Genomic DNA, 16707 nt, shown 5'->3' on the forward strand with positions numbered 1-16707 from the left:
GGCACAGAGACCCGCCTCCCGCTGGCTGTGGCACAGAGACCCGCCTCCCGCTGGCTGTGGCACAGAGACCCGCCTCCCGCTGGCTGTGGCACAGAGACCCGCCTCCCGCTGGCTGTGGCACAGAGACCCGCCTCCCGCTGGCTGTGGCACAGAGACCCGCCTCCCGCTGGCTGTGGCACAGAGACCCGCCTCCCGCTGGCTGTGGCACAGAGACCCGCCTCCCGCTGGCTGTGGCACAGAGACCCGCCTCCCGCTGGCTGTGGCACAGAGACCCGCCTCCCGCTGGCTGTGGCACAGAGACCCGCCTCCCGCTGGCTGTGGCACAGAGACCCGCCTCCCGCTGGCTGTGGCACAGAGACCCGCCTCCCGCTGGCTGTGGCACAGAGACCCGCCTCCCGCTGGCTGTGGCACAGAGACCCGCCTCCCGCTGGCTGTGGCACAGAGACCCGCCTCCCGCTGGCTGTGGCACAGAGACCCGCCTCCCGCTGGCTGTGGCACAGAGACCCGCCTCCCGCTGGCTGTGGCACACCGACCCGCCTCCCGCTGGCTGTGGCACAGAGACCCGCCTCTCGCTGGCTGTGGCACAGAGACCCGCCTCCCGCTGGCTGTGGCACAGAGACCCGCCTCCCGCTGGCTGTGGCACAGAGACCCGCCTCCCGCTGGCTGTGGCACAGAGACCCGCCTCCCGCTGGCTGTGGCACAGAGACCCGCCTCCCGCTGGCTGTGGCACAGAGACCCGCCTCCCGCTGGCTGTGGCACAGAGACCCGCCTCCCGCTGGCTGTGGCACAGAGACCCGCCTCCCGCTGGCTGTGGCACAGAGACCCGCCTCCCGCTGGCTGTGGCACACCGACCCGCCTCCCGCTGGCTGTGGCACAGAGACCCGCCTCTCGCTGGCTGTGGCACAGAGACCCGCCTCTCGCTGGCTGTGGCACAGAGACCCGCCTCTCGCTGGCTGTGGCACAGAGACCCGCCTCCCGCTGGCTGTGGCACAGAGACCCGCCTCTCGCTGGCTGTGGCACAGAGACCCGCCTCCCGCTGGCTGTGGCACAGAGACTCGCCTCCCGCTGGCTGTTGCACAGAGTACCGCCTCCCGCTGGCTGTGGCACAGAGACCCGCCTCCCGCTGGCTGTGGCACAGAGACCCGCCTCCCGCTGGCTGTGGCACAGAGACCCGCCTCTCGCTGGCTGTGGTACAGAGACCCGCCTCTCGCTGGCTGTGGTACAGAGACCCGCCTCCCGCTGTCTGTGGCACAGAGACCCGCCTCCTGCTGGCTGTGGCACAGAGACCCGCCTCCCGCTGGCTGTGGCACAGAGACCCGCCTCCCGCTGGCTGTGGCACAGAGACCCGCCTCCCGCTGGCTGTGGCACAGAGACCCGCCTCCCGCTGGCTGTGGCACACCGACCCGCCTCCCGCTGGCTGTGGCACAGAGACCCGCCTCTCGCTGGCTGTGGCACAGAGACCCGCCTCCCGCTGGCTGTGGCACAGAGACCCGCCTCCCGCTGGCTGTGGCACAGAGACCCGCCTCCCGCTGGCTGTGGCACAGAGACCCGCCTCCCGCTGGCTGTGGCACAGAGACCCGCCTCCCGCTGGCTGTGGCACAGAGACCCGCCTCCCGCTGGCTGTGGCACAGAGACCCGCCTCCCGCTGGCTGTGGCACAGAGACCCGCCTCCCGCTGGCTGTGGCACAGAGACCCGCCTCCCGCTGGCTGTGGCACAGAGACCCGCCTCCCGCTGGCTGTGGCACAGAGACCCGCCTCCCGCTGGCTGTGGCACAGAGACCCGCCTCCCGCTGGCTGTGGCACAGAGACCCGCCTCCCGCTGGCTGTGGCACACCGACCCGCCTCCCGCTGGCTGTGGCACAGAGACCCGCCTCTCGCTGGCTGTGGCACAGAGACCCGCCTCTCGCTGGCTGTGGCACAGAGACCCGCCTCTCGCTGGCTGTGGCACAGAGACCCGCCTCCCGCTGGCTGTGGCACAGAGACCCGCCTCTCGCTGGCTGTGGCACAGAGACCCGCCTCCCGCTGGCTGTGGCACAGAGACTCGCCTCCCGCTGGCTGTGGCACAGAGTACCGCCTCCCGCTGGCTGTGGCACAGAGACCCGCCTCCCGCTGGCTGTGGCACAGAGACCCGCCTCCCGCTGGCTGTGGCACAGAGATCCGCCTCTCGCTGGCTGTGGTACAGAGACCCGCCTCTCGCTGGCTGTGGTACAGAGACCCGCCTCCCGCTGTCTGTGGCACAGAGACCCGCCTCCCGCTGGCTGTGGCACAGAGACCCGCCTCCCGCTGGCTGTGGCACAGAGACCCGCCTCCCGCTGGCTGTGGCACAGAGACCCGCCTCCCGCTGGCTGTGGCACAGAGACCCGCCTCCCGCTGGCTGTGGCACACCGACCCGCCTCCCGCTGGCTGTGGCACAGAGACCCGCCTCTCGCTGGCTGTGGCACAGAGACCCGCCTCCCGCTGGCTGTGGCACAGAGACCCGCCTCCCGCTGGCTGTGGCACAGAGACCCGCCTCCCGCTGGCTGTGGCACACCGACCCGCCTCCCGCTGGCTGTGGCACAGAGACCCGCCTCTCGCTGGCTGTGGCACAGAGACCCGCCTCCCGCTGGCTGTGGCACAGAGACCCGCCTCCCGCTGGCTGTGGCACAGAGACCCGCCTCCCGCTGGCTGTGGCACAGAGACCCGCCTCCCGCTGGCTGTGGCACAGAGACTCGTCTCCCGCTGGCTGTTGCACAGAGTACCGCCTCCCGCTGGCTGTGGCACAGAGACCCGCCTCCCGCTGGCTGTGGCACAGAGACCCGCCTCCCGCTGGCTGTGGCACAGAGACCCGCCTCCCGCTGGCTGTGGCACAGAGACCCGCCTCCCGCTGGCTGTGGCACAGAGACCCGCCTCCCGCTGGCTGTGGCACAGAGACCCGCCTCCCGCTGGCTGTTGCACAGAGACCCGCCTCCCGCTGTCTGTGGCACAGAGACCCGCCTCCCGCTGGCTGTGGCACAGAGACTCGCCTCCCGCTGGCTGTGGCACAGAGACCCGCCTCCCGCTGGCTGTGGCACAGAGACCCGCCTCCCGCTGGCTGTGGCACAGAGACCCGCCTCCCGCTGGCTGTGGCACAGAGACCCGCCTCCCGCTGGCTGTGGCACAGAGACCCGCCTCCCGCTGGCTGTGGCACAGAGACCCGCCTCCCGCTGGCTGTGGCACAGAGACCCGCCTCCCGCTGGCTGTGGCACAGAGACCCGCCTCCCGCTGGCTGTGGCACAGAGACCCGCCTCCCGCTGGCTGTGGCACAGAGACCCGCCTCCCGCTGGCTGTGGCACAGAGACCCGCCTCCCGCTGGCCGTGGCACAGAGACCCGCTGGCCGTGGCACAGAGACCCACCTCCCGCTGGCCGTGGCACAGAGACCCGTCTCCCGCTGGCCGTGGCACAGAGACCCGCCTCCCGCTGGCCGTGGCACAGAGACCCGCCTCCCGCTGGCCGTGGCACAGAGACCCGCCTCCCGCTGGCCGTGGCACAGAGACCCGCCTCCCGCTGGCCGTGGCACAGAGACCCGCCTCCCGCTGGCCGTGGCACAGAGACCCGCCTCCCGCTGGCCGTGGCACAGAGACCCGCCTCCCGCTGGCCGTGGCACAGAGACCCGCCTCCCGCTGGCTGTGGCACAGAGACCCGCCTCCCGCTGGCTGTGGCACAGAGACCCGCCTCCCGCTGGCTGTGGCACAGAGACCCGCCTCCCGCTGGCTGTGGCACAGAGACCCGCCTCCCGCTGGCTGTGGCACAGAGACCCGCCTCCCGCTGGCCGTGGCACAGAGACCCGCTGGCCGTGGCACAGAGACCCGCCTCCCGCTGGCCGTGGCACAGAGACCCGCCTCCCGCTGGCCGTGGCACAGAGACCCGCCTCCCGCTGGCCGTGGCACAGAGACCCGCCTCCCGCTGGCCGTGGCACAGAGACCCACCTCCCGCTGGCCGTGGCACAGAGACCCGCCTCCCGCTGGCCGTGGCACAGAGACCCGCCTCCCGCTGGCCGTGGCACAGAGACCCGCCTCCCGCTGGCCGTGGCACAGAGACCCGCCTCCCGCTGGCCGTGGCACAGAGACCCGCCTCCCGCTGGCCGTGGCACAGAGACTCGCCTCCCGCTGGCTTTTGCACAGAGTACCGCCTCCCGCTGGCTGTGGCACAGAGACCCGCCTCCCGCTGTCTGTGGCACAGAGACCCGCCTCCCGCTGGCTGTGGCACAGAGACCCGCCTCCCGCTGGCTGTGGCACAGAGACCCGCCTCCCGCTGGCTGTGGCACAGAGACCCGCCTCCCGCTGGCTGTGGCACAGAGACCTGCCTCCCGCTGTCTGTGGCACAGAGACCCGCCTCCCGCTGGCTGTGGCACAGAGACCCGCCTCCCGCTGGCTGTGGCACAGAGACCCGCCTCCCGCTGGCTGTGGCACAGAGACCCGCCTCCCGCTGGGACCCGCCTCCCGCTGGCCGTGGCACAGAGACCCGCCTCCCGCTGGCCGTGGCACAGAGACCCGCCTCCCGCTGGCCGTGGCACAGAGACCCGCCTCCCGCTAGCCGTGGCACAGAGACCCGCCTCCCGCTAGCCGTGGCACAGAGACCCGCCTCCCGCTGGCCGTGGCACAGAGACCCGCCTCCCGCTGGCCGTGGCACAGAGACCCGCCTCCAGCTGGCCGTGGCACAGAGACCCGCCTCCCGCTGGCCGTGGCACAGAGACCCGCCTCCCGCTGGCCGTGGCACAGCGACCCGCCTCCCGCTGTCCCTGGCACAGCGACCCGCCTCCCGCTGGCCCTGGCACAGAGACCCGCCTTCCGCTGGCTGTGGCACAGAGACCCGGCTCCCGCTGGCTGTGGCACAGAGACCTGGCTCCCGCTGGCTTCCATTGAAAGGTCATTGCTGTGCTGCTGGAGGTAGACAATGGCAAATGCCAGAATAGGGTGGTGGTGAGGAGGAGACTTTGAGTGGAGGCGGAGCGGGAAAATGCCTCAGAGGAGGTCAGACAGTAATAGTCCTGCGGTATCTTACATGGGGAGGTGGAGTAAACCCAAAATGTACTGTTACTAAATCAACCGACTCTCAGACTGCAGATAAACTAGAGGAACAGGGTGATCCTGTCTGGGACCTCTCCGGGGGACACTCAGCCATTCTCCTGTATCTCATAGGCCAGCAGCGTGTGTGGGGCTGTATATTAAAGTCTAACTCTATATAGTGATCCTGATCCTGTCTGGGACCTCTCCGGGGGACACTCAGCCATTCTCCTGTATCTCATAGGCCAGCAGCGTGTGTGGGGCTGTATATTAAAGTCTAACTCTATATAGTGATCCTGATCCTGTCTGGGACCTCCCCGGGGGGACACTCAGCCATTCTCCTGTATCTCATAGGCCAGCAGCGTGTGTGGGGCTGTATATTAAAGTCTAACTCTATATAGTGATCCTGATCCTGTCTGGGACCTCTCCGGGGGGACACTGAGCCATTCTCCTGTATCTCATAGGCCAGCAGCGTGTGTGGGGCTGTATATTAAAGTCTAACTCTATATAGTGATACTGATCCTGTCTGGGACCTCTCCGGGGGACACTCAGCCATTCTCCTGTATCTCATAGGCCAGCAGCGTGTGTGGGGCTGTATATTAAAGTCTAACTCTATATAGTGATCCTGATCCTGTCTGGGACCTCCCCGGGGGGACACTGAGCCATTCTCCTGTATCTCATAGGCCAGCAGCGTGTGTGGGGCTGTATATTAAAGTCTAACTCTATATAGTGATCCTGATCCTGTCTGGGACCTCCCCGGGGGGACACTCAGCCATTCTCCTGTATCTCATAGGCCAGCAGCGTGTGTGGGGCTGTATATTAAAGTCTAACTCTATATAGTGATCCTGATCCTGTCTGGGACCTCCCCGGGGGGACACTCAGCCATTCTCCTGTATCTCATAGGCCAGCAGCGTGTGTGGGCTGTATATTAAAGTCTAACTCTATATAGTGATACTGATCCTGTCTGGGACCTCCCCGGGGGGACACTGAGCCGTTCTCCTGTATCTCATAGGCCAGCAGCGTGTGTGGGGCTGTATATTAAAGTCTAACTCTATATAGTGATACTGATCCTGTCTGGGACCTCTCCGGGGGACACTCAGCCATTCTACCGTATCTCATAGGCCAGCAGCGTGTGTGGGGCTGTATATTAAAGTCTAACTCTATATAGTGATCCTGATCCTGTCTGGGACCTCTCCGGGGGGACACTGAGCCATTCTCCTGTATCTCATAGGCCAGAAGCATGTGTGGGGCTGTATATTAAAGTCTAACTCTATATAGTGATACTGATCCTGTCTGGGACCTCTCCGGGGGGACACTGAGCCATTCTCCTGTATCTCATAGGCCAGCAGCGTGTGTGGGCTGTATATTAAAGTCTAACTCTATATAGTGATCCTGATCCTGTCTGGGACCTCTCCGGGGGGACACTCAGCCATTCTACCGTATCTCATAGGCCAGCAGCGTGTGTGGGGCTGTATATTAAAGTCTAACTCTATATAGTGATCCTGATCCTGTCTGGGACCTCTCCGGGGGACACTCAGCCATTCTCCTGTATCTCATAGGCCAGCAGCGTGTGTGGGGCTGTATATTAAAGTCTAACTCTATATAGTGATCCTGATCCTGTCTGGGACCTCTCCGGGGGACACTCAGCCGTTCTCCCGTATCTCATAGGCCAGCAGCGTGTGTGGGGCTGTATATTAAAGACTAACTCTATATAGTGATACTGATCCTGTCTGGGACCTCCCCGGGGGACACTCAGCCATTCTCCTGTATCTCATAGGCCAGCAGCGTGTGTGGGGCTGTATATTAAAGTCTAACTCTATATAGTGATCCTGATCCTGTCTGGGACCTCTCCGGGGGGACACTGAGCCATTCTCCTGTATCTCATAGGCCAGCAGCGTGTGTGGGGCTGTATATTAAAGTCTAACTCTATATAGTGATACTGATCCTGTCTGGGACCTCCCCGGGGGGACACTCAGCCATTCTACCGTATCTCATAGGCCAGCAGCGTGTGTGGGGCTGTATATTAAAGTCCAACTCTATATAGTGATCCTGATCCTGTCTGGGACCTCTCCGGGGGACACTGAGCCATTCTCCTGTATCTCATAGGCCAGCAGCGTGTGTGGGGCTGTATATTAAAGTCTAACTCTATATAGTGATACTGATCCTGTCTGGGACCTCTCCGGGGGGGACACTCAGCCATTCTCCTGTATCTCATAGGCCAGCAGCGTGTGTGGGGCTGTATATTAAAGTCTAACTCTATATAGTGATCCTGATCCTGTCTGGGACCTCTCCGGGGGACACTCAGCCATTCTACCGTATCTCATAGGCCAGCAGCGTGTGTGGGGCTGTATATTAAAGTCTAACTCTATATAGTGATCCTGATCCTGTCTGGGACCTCTCCGGGGGACACTCAGCCATTCTCCTGTATCTCATAGGCCAGCAGCGTGTGTGGGCTGTATATTAAAGTCTAACTCTATATAGTGATCCTGATCCTGTCTGGGACCTCTCCGGGGGACACTCAGCCATTCTACCGTATCTCATAGGCCAGCAGCGTGTGTGGGGCTGTATATTAAAGTCTAACTCTATATAGTGATCCTGATCCTGTCTGGGACCTCTCCGGGGGGACACTCAGCCATTCTACCGTATCTCATAGGCCAGCAGCGTGTGTGGGGCTGTATATTAAAGTCTAACTCTATATAGTGATCCTGATCCTGTCTGGGACCTCCCCGGGGGGACACTGAGCCCTTCTCCTGTATCTCATAGGCCAGCAGCGTGTGTGGGCTGTATATTAAAGTCTAACTCTATATAGTGATACTGATCCTGTCTGGGACCTCCCCGGGGGGACACTGAGCCATTCTACCGTATCTCATAGGCCAGCAGCGTGTGTGGGGCTGTATATTAAAGTCTAACTCTATATAGTGATCCTGATCCTGTCTGGGACCTCTCCGGGGGACACTCAGCCATTCTCCTGTATCTCATAGGCCAGCAGCGTGTGTGGGGCTGTATATTAAAGTCTAACTCTATATAGTGATCCTGATCCTGTCTGGGACCTCTCCGGGGGACACTCAGCCATTCTACCGTATCTCATAGGCCAGCAGCGTGTGTGGGGCTGTATATTAAAGTCTAACTCTATATAGTGATCCTGATCCTGTCTGGGACCTCTCCGGGGGACACTCAGCCATTCTCCTGTATCTCATAGGCCAGCAGCGTGTGTGGGGCTGTATATTAAAGTCTAACTCTATATAGTGATCCTGTCTGGGACCTCTCCGGGGGGACACTCAGCCATTCTCCTGTATCTCATAGGCCAGCAGCGTGTGTGGGGCTGTATATTAAAGTCTAACTCTATATAGTGATACTGATCCTGTCTGGGACCTCCCCGGGGGGACACTCAGCCATTCTCCTGTATCTCATAGGCCAGCAGCGTGTGTGGGGCTGTATATTAAAGTCTAACTCTATATAGTGATCCTGATCCTGTCTGGGACCTCTCCGGGGGGACACTGAGCCATTCTACCGTATCTCATAGGCCAGCAGCGTGTGTGGGGCTGTATATTAAAGTCTAACTCTATATAGTGATACTGATCCTGTCTGGGACCTCCCCGGGGGGACACTCAGCCATTCTCCTGTATCTCATAGGCCAGCAGCGTGTGTGGGCTGTATATTAAAGTCTAACTCTATATAGTGATACTGATCCTGTCTGGGACCTCTCCGGGGGGGACACTCAGCCATTCTCCTGTATCTCATAGGCCAGCAGCGTGTGTGGGGCTGTATATTAAAGTCTAACTCTATATAGTGATACTGATCCTGTCTGGGACCTCCCCGGGGGGACACTGAGCCATTCTACCGTATCTCATAGGCCAGCAGCGTGTGTGGGGCTGTATATTAAAGTCCAACTCTATATAGTGATCCTGATCCTGTCTGGGACCTCTCCGGGGGGACACTGAGCCATTCTCCTGTATCTCATAGGCCAGCAGCGTGTGTGGGGCTGTATATTAAAGTCTAACTCTATATAGTGATACTGATCCTGTCTGGGACCTCTCCGGGGGACACTCAGCCATTCTCCTGTATCTCATAGGCCAGCAGCGTGTGTGGGGCTGTATATTAAAGTCTAACTCTATATAGTGATCCTGGGAAAGGAAGCCTTCCTGAGCTAAAGATCCCTTCTGGGTAACGGTGTCAGCCTGAGGTGTGGCAGAGTTAGTAGTCTATAGGTGTGGCAGAGTTAGTGATCTATAGGTGTAGCGCGCTTCCCCCACCCCCTGGGAGATAAGGCGTGTACGGTGTGTGTATGCGTTACCTGCGGCTCGCAGGAGACCTGAACCTCCGCCGCGGAGAGCCTGGGGTGTACCTGATTCGATATGTGACAGCGCCTCCGCCTGCGCGGGATCCCAGCTATGCGGGATAACCCCGTGCAGGACCATATATGTACAACACACACGGATGCAATAAAACAATAGCGCTTTACTGTTGGGCATATATGCAATGACAGACAATGATAACAATACTACTGGTTACAGCTAACCATACAGCCTCGCACGGCCTTCCCCACCAGCGTGTTACCCCACACCGTGTCCACAGTACCTGACGGAGCCCTCGGGCACCCAACCACCCTGGTGTCCACAAGTGTCTAACCCCCACCCCTATATGTGGTCAGCGCTGCCACTATGGTGTGTGTTATTGGTTGGTGCACTTAGTGCTCCAGCACCCGGGCGCGCTGACTGGGAGACCAATGGGATCCGCCGATCCAGCGGTGTCATCTGCCTCCGCGTGGGTGGGATCCAGCTGGAGTGTCCCACGTATGGATAGTCTTTATCCCTTGCAGAGTGATCTGGTCCCAGATCACAATCCTCAGGGTTGTACAGCGTTGCAGCTGTGTCCCTAAACTCAAGCAGCTAATGGGGCAGTGTCCCTAAACTCAAGGCCTGTCCCTGAAGCAGTCACAATCTTGGTGTAGGAGCTGGGGCCTAGGGGAATGTCTGGCCTAGTGCAGGAGTCACAGTCCCCTGCACATACCTCTTACCCCTATCCTGTCCCAGTACCGACTGACAGCGTGGTCCCAGCGCGCCAAATTTATCTATCTGCAAGCAGGGGAATCCGGCCGCGCGATTGGTTGCTAGCCGTCACATGACTACTGCCCTAGAGGCTCAGATTTAGTCCCTACAGAGCCTTTCCCCTATTGGCTGCCGCTTGCGCGACCTTCTGTGCATGCATGCTATTTGTAATGGCCGCCGCACTAGGAGAAGATACTGCGCATGCGTGCGCAAAGGCAAGATGGCGGCGCCCTGAAATATTTGCTCCCGTCGGAGCTCTGGCGAGGAGCCCAAAGGGAGTGGGGCTACATAGGTCCTTCAGCTAATGGGGTGTAACTTTGTTCATGTGTCCAGCTTGAGAAGGTCAAAGTAAGTAGAAGATCCAGGGCACTTCGGATTTGCAGAAAATAAATGTATTCTTTTAGTGGCACACAACGTTTCAAACTGCACAGAGTTCTTTATCAGGTGTCGGCCAGGGGTAACCAGGCCACTAATAAAGGTATTGTGCCCGGCTGGTTACCTCTGAGCCATATTGGGGAGTTTGAAGTATCAGCTCTTGGACCCAGTTATGGCATGTGCACTGTAATGTAATACAAGATTTATGTGTTTTTTGCCTTTCCAGGAGTGCTAACCAGGGGAGATTCACAGGGTGTGAGTTTTTTGGGGGGGGTTTACAGTAAAAGTGTTGTCGGATTGTGCCTAGTAGAAGGGGACCAGACTTGCTGGCCACCCCCAAAAATGTATCCGGGAATCGGGTCAGATTCCGGGGGACATGATGACACAGACCTCCGGACAAAATCCTCCCTAGGAAGCAGTTACACAACTCGCCACCATGTTTCCCTGCTTCAGCACAGTCCAGAAAGGTAACATGGGGCATGGGGATAAATCACATGCGCAGGGGGTATATATGAGTGGGGGGAAGCGTGTATATGAGAGGTGTGCAGGGGTTATATATGAGTGGTGGGGGGAAGCGTGTATATGAGAGGTGCGCAGGGAGTATATATGAGTGGTGGGGAGAAGCGTGTATATGAGAGGTGCGCAGGGGGTATATATGAGTGGTGGGGGAAGCGTGTATATGAGAGGTGCGCAGGGGGTATATATGAGTGGTGGGGGAAGCGTGTATATGAGAGGTGTGCAGGGGGTATATATGTGTAGTGGGGGAAGCGTGTATATGAGAGGTGCGCAGGGGGTATATATGAGTGGAGGGGGAAGCGTGTATATGAGAGGTGCGCAGGGGGTATATATGAGATGTGGGGGAAGCGTGTATATGAGAGGTGCGCAGGGGGTATATGTGAGTGGTGGGGGGAAGCGTGTATATGAGAGGTGCGCAGGGGGTATATATGAGTGGTTGGGGAAGCATGTATATGAGAGGTGCGCAGGGGGTATATATGAGTGGTTGGGGAAGCGTGTATATGAGAGGTGCGCAGGGGGTATATATGAGTGGTGGGGGAAGCGTGTATATGAGAGGTGCGCAGGGGGTATATATGAGTGGAGGGGGAAGCGTGTATATGAGAGGTGCGCAGGGGGTACATATGAGATGTGGGGGAAGCGTGTATATGAGAGGTGCGCAGGGGGTATATATGAGTGGTGGGGGAAGCGGGTATATAGGAGGTGCGCAGGGGGTATATATGAGTGGTGGGGGAAGCGTGTATATGAGAGGTGCGCAGGGGGTATATATGAGTGGTGGGGGGAAGTGTGTATATGAGAGGTGTGCAGGGGGTATATATGAGTGGTGGGGGGAAGCGTGTATATGAGAGGTGCGCAGGGGGTATATATGAGTGGTGGGGGAAGCGGGTATATGAGAGGTGCGCAGGGGGTATATATGAGTGGTGGGGGGGAAGTGTGTATATGAGAGGTGTGCAGGGGGTATATAGGAGTGGTGGGGGGAAGCGTGTATATGAGAGGTGCGCAGGGAGTATATATGAGTGGTGGGGGAAGCGTGTATATGAGAGGTGCGCAGGGGGTATATATGAGAGGTGGGGGAAGCGTGTATATGAGAGGTGCGCAGGGGGTATATATGAGTGGTGGGGGAAGCGTGTATATGGGGTGCGCAGGGGGTATATATGAGTGGTGGGGGAAGTGTGTATATGAGAGGTGCGCAGGGGGTATATATGAGTGGTGGGGGGAAGCGTGTATATGAGAGGTGCGCAGGGGGTATATATGAGTGGTGGGGGAAGCGTGTATATGGGGTGCGCAGGGAGTATATATGAGTGGTGGGGGAAGCGTGTATATGAGAGGTGCGCAGGGGGTATATATGAGAGGTGGGGGAAGCGTGTATATGAGAGGTGCGCAGGGAGTATATATGAGTGGTGGGGAGAAGCGTATATATGAGAGGTGCGCAGGGGGTATATATGAGTGGTGGGGGAAGTGTGTATATGAGAGGTGCGCAGGGGGTATATATGAGTGGTGGGGGAAGCGTGTATTTGAGAGGTGTGCAGGGGGTATATATGTGTGGTGGGGGAAGCGTGTATATGAGAGGTGCGAAGGGGGTATATGTGAGTGGTGGGGGGAAGCGTGTATATGAGAGGTGCGCAGGGGGTATATATGAGTGGTTGGGGAAGCATGTATATGAGAGGTGCACAGGGGGTATATATGAGTGGTTGGGGAAGCGTGTATATGAGAGGTGCGCAGGGGGTATATATGAGTGGTGGGGGAAGCGTGTATATGAGAGGTGCGCAGGGGGTATATATGAGTGGAGGGGGAAGCGTGTATATGAGAGGTGCGCAGGGGGTATATATGAGAGGTGGGGGAAGCGTGTATATGAGAGGTGCGCAGGGGGTATATATGAGTGGTGGGGGAAGCGGGTATATGACAGGTGCGCAGGGGGTATATATGAGTGGTGGGGGAAGCGTGTATATGAGAGGTGCGCAGGGGGTATATATGAGTGGTGGGGGGAAGTGTGTATATGAGAGGTGTGCAGGGGGTATATATGAGTGGTGGGGGAAGCGTGTATATGAGAGGTGCGCAGGGGGTATATATGAGTGGTGGGGGAAGCGGGTATATGAGAGGTGCGCAGGGGGTATATATGAGTGGTGGGGGGAAGTGTGTATATGAGAGGTGTGCAGGGGGTATATATGAGTGGTGGGGGGAAGCGTGTATATGAGAGGTGCGCAGGGAGTATATATGAGTGGTGGGGGAAGCGTGTATATGAGAGGTGCGCAGGGGGTATATATGAGAGGTGGGGGAAGCGTGTATATGAGAGGTGCGCAGGGGGTATATATGAGTGGTGGGGGAAGCGTGTATATGGGGTGCGCAGGGGGTATATATGAGTGGTGGGGGAAGTGTGTATATGAGAGGTGCGCAGGGGGTATATATGAGTGGTGGGGGGAAGCGTGTATATGAGAGGTGCGCAGGGGGTATATATGAGTGGTGGGGGAAGCGTGTATATGGGGTGCGCAGGGAGTATATATGAGTGGTGGGGGAAGCGTGTATATGAGAGGTGCGCAGGGGGTATATATGAGAGGTGGGGGAAGCGTGTATATGAGAGGTGCGCAGGGGGTATATATGAGTGGTGGGGGAAGCGTGTATATGGGGTGCGCAGGGGGTATATATGAGTGGTGGGGGAAGCGTGTATATGGGGTGCGCAGGGGGTATATATGAGTGGTGGGGGAAGTGTGTATATGAGAGGTGCGCAGGGGGTATATATGAGTGGTGGGTGAAGCGTGTATATGGGGTGCGCAGGTGGTATATATGAGTGGTGGGGGAAGGGTGTATATGGGGTGCGCAGGGGGTATATATGAGTGGTGGGGGAAGCGTGTATATGAGGTGCGCAGGGGGTATATACGAGTGGTGGGGGAAGCGTGTATATGAGGTGCGCAGGGGGTATATATGAGTGGTGGGGGAAGCGTGTATATGAGAGGTGCGCAGGGGGTATATATGAGTGGTGGGGGAAGCGTGTATATGAGAGGTGCGCAGGGGGTATATATGAGTGGTGGGGGAAGTGTGTATATGGGGTGCGCAGGGGGTATATATGAGTGGTGGGGGAAGCGTGTATATGAGAGGTGCGCAGGGGGTATATATGAGTGGTGGGGGAAGCGTGTATATGAGAGGTGCGCAGGGGGTATATATGAGTGGTGGGGGAAGCGTGTATATGAGAGGTGCGCAGGGGGTATATATGAGTGGTGGGGGAAGTGTGTATATGAAAGGTGTGAGGGGGTATATATGAGTGGTGGGGGAAGCGTGTATATGAGGTGCGCAGGGGGTATATACGAGTGGTGGGGGAAGCGTGTATATGAGAGGTGCGCAGGGGGTATATATGAGTGGTGGGGGAAGCGTGTATATGAGTGGTGCGCAGGGGGTATATATGAGTGGTGGGGGAAGCGTGTATATGAGGTGCGCAGGGGGTATATATGAGTGGTGGGGGAAGCGTGTATATGGGGTGCGCAGGGGGTATATAGGAGTGGTGGGGGAAGCGTGTATATGGGGTGCGCAGGGGGTATATACGAGTGGTGGGGGAAGCGTGTATATGAGAGGTGCGCAGGGGGTATATATGAGTGGTGGAGGAAGCGTGTATATGAGAGGTGCGCAGGGGGTATATATGAGTGGTGGGGGGAAGCGTGTATATGAGAGGTGCGCAGGGGGTATATATGAGTGGAGGGGGAAGCGTGTATATGAGGTGCGCAGGGGGTATATAGGAGTGGTGGGGGAAGCGTGTATATGGGGTGCGCAGGGGGTATATACGAGTGGTGGGGGAAGCGTTTATATGAGAGGTGCGCAGGGGGTATATATGAGTGGTGGAGGAAGCGTGTATATGAGAGGTGCGCAGGGGGTATATATGAGTGGTGGGGGGAAGCGTGTATATGAGAGGTGCGCAGGGGGTATATATGAGTGGTGGGGGAAGCGTGTATATGAGAGGTGCGCAGGGGGTATATATGAGTGGTGGGGGAAGCGTGTATATGAGAGGTGCGCAGGGGGTATATATGAGTGGTGGGGGGAAGCGTGTATATGAGAGGTGCGCAGGGGGTATATATGAGTGGTGGGGGAAGCGTGTATATGAGAGGTGCGCAGGGATATATATGAGTGGTGGGGGAAGTGTGTATATGAGAGGTGCGCAGGGGGTATATATGAGTGGTAGGGAGAAGCGTGTATATGAGAGGTGCGCAGGGGGTATATATGAGTGGTGGGGGAAGCGTGTATATGAGAAGGTGCGCAGGGGGTATATATGAGTGGTGGGGGGAAGCGTGTATATGAGAGGTGCGCAGGGGGTATATATGAGTGGTGGGGGAAGCGTGTATATGAGAGGTGCGCAGGGGGTATATATGAGTGGTGGGGGTAAATCCAGACTGGGACAGGCTCACATGGAGGGGGTAAATCAGACTGGGACAGGCTCACGTGGAGGGGGTAAATCAGGGGCGGCCAACACCAGTCCTCAAGGACCACCAAGAGGTCAGGTCCTCAAGATATCTCTGCTTCAGCACAGGTGGGTCAATCAGTGGCTCGGTCGAAGACAGCACCACTTGTGCTGAAGCAGGGATATTCTGAAAACCTGACCTGTTGGTGGCCTTGAGGACTGTCGTTGGCTTCTCCTGGGGTAGAGGATGTGTTTGTATTTGGAAGCTGGTGGTTTCATTATAAGGTCACTGTGACAGGGTAAATAAAAGCCACCAGTTATATGCCTGGAAAACCTATGTCTAGTCTGCAGTGCAGCACTGACTAGGTTAACTTCAGCTGGGAACCTCAGGACAATTAGTTGGATCCCAGCTGCCTAATCAAGGTGTGTTAAAACCCAGGCTGTAGACACATGGAGTTTGCTGTTGATGAGAGAGGAGTAAGCTGCTGCTAAAGTGATTCCTGAAAACAAGGTCTGAGTAGCAAAGTAGTGAAACTGTGAACTGTCTGTCCCCTGCATAGAAAAAGGGTAACTGCATATATATAAACTGTCTGCTAAAGAGAAACTGTTTTGTTTGGTTTGCTGAAGGAAAAGCCATTTTCGTTTGTTGCTGAAAAAGAGCTATTTTTGTTTTGTGTGCTGTAAATTTTTCAAGGCAAAATAAAACAGCCTGGTCAAGAAACCCACGTGTGTAGTTGCATGTACCCTGCAACAGTCACCCTACAAATGACTTCTGCTCATCGTGGCCGGAAGTGGCGTGCTAGCCACGTGTAAATGAGCCGGTCCACGGGGCAGAATTGCGCGTGGTGTTTGTGGCGTTCCCTGAGTTTTATGGCCTGCACTGGTTCCGTCTCTTTCACCAGGCGCTCCTCCCGGGCGGTGATCCAGGCGCGGAACCGTGAGACCTGCCTCCGGATCTTCTCCTCCGTGCTCCTCCTCGCCGTGTCTCTGGGCTTCGTCCTGTATGAACTGAAGTACGGGAGCCTGGAGCCTCCCAGCACGCCCAAGAGACGTCCCGGCTCCGACGATCCGGCGTGGAACTTCACGTGGACAGGTCCCCCGCAGCACCATCACCACGGAGAGCAGGAAGCAGAAGGATCCACTCCCGAGGAACGGCAAACCAGTCACCACCACGGAGACATGGGACAGTCTGAACCTGCAAGCCACAACCACGGTGACGGCATCTACCACCATGCCGCAGTGGTCACTGACTCTGGTGAGACACCTGTGAGAAAGACGTGGTTACTGCACGTGGGCTGTGTGAATGTGTGGCATTGATAGGAACATCCATAGAGGGCTTCATCTATACAAACCCTCCACATGCGTCAA

General features: G+C 58.2%; 1 protein-coding gene across 1 annotated transcript in view; it reads left to right on the forward strand.

The window, feature by feature from the left end:
* GGT6 (gamma-glutamyltransferase 6) overlaps window positions 1-16707 on the forward strand; it is a 70380-nt gene that overhangs the window by 19756 nt on the left and 33917 nt on the right. The window contains exon 2 of the mRNA XM_075577944.1: window positions 16242-16594. Within this exon, the coding sequence (XP_075434059.1) occupies window positions 16242-16594 (353 nt within the window). The remainder of the gene's footprint in view (window positions 1-16241; window positions 16595-16707) is intronic.

Source organism: Ascaphus truei, chromosome 1 (assembly GCF_040206685.1).
Source record: "Ascaphus truei isolate aAscTru1 chromosome 1, aAscTru1.hap1, whole genome shotgun sequence".
In the NCBI taxonomy this organism is placed as follows: domain Eukaryota; kingdom Metazoa; phylum Chordata; class Amphibia; order Anura; family Ascaphidae; genus Ascaphus; species Ascaphus truei.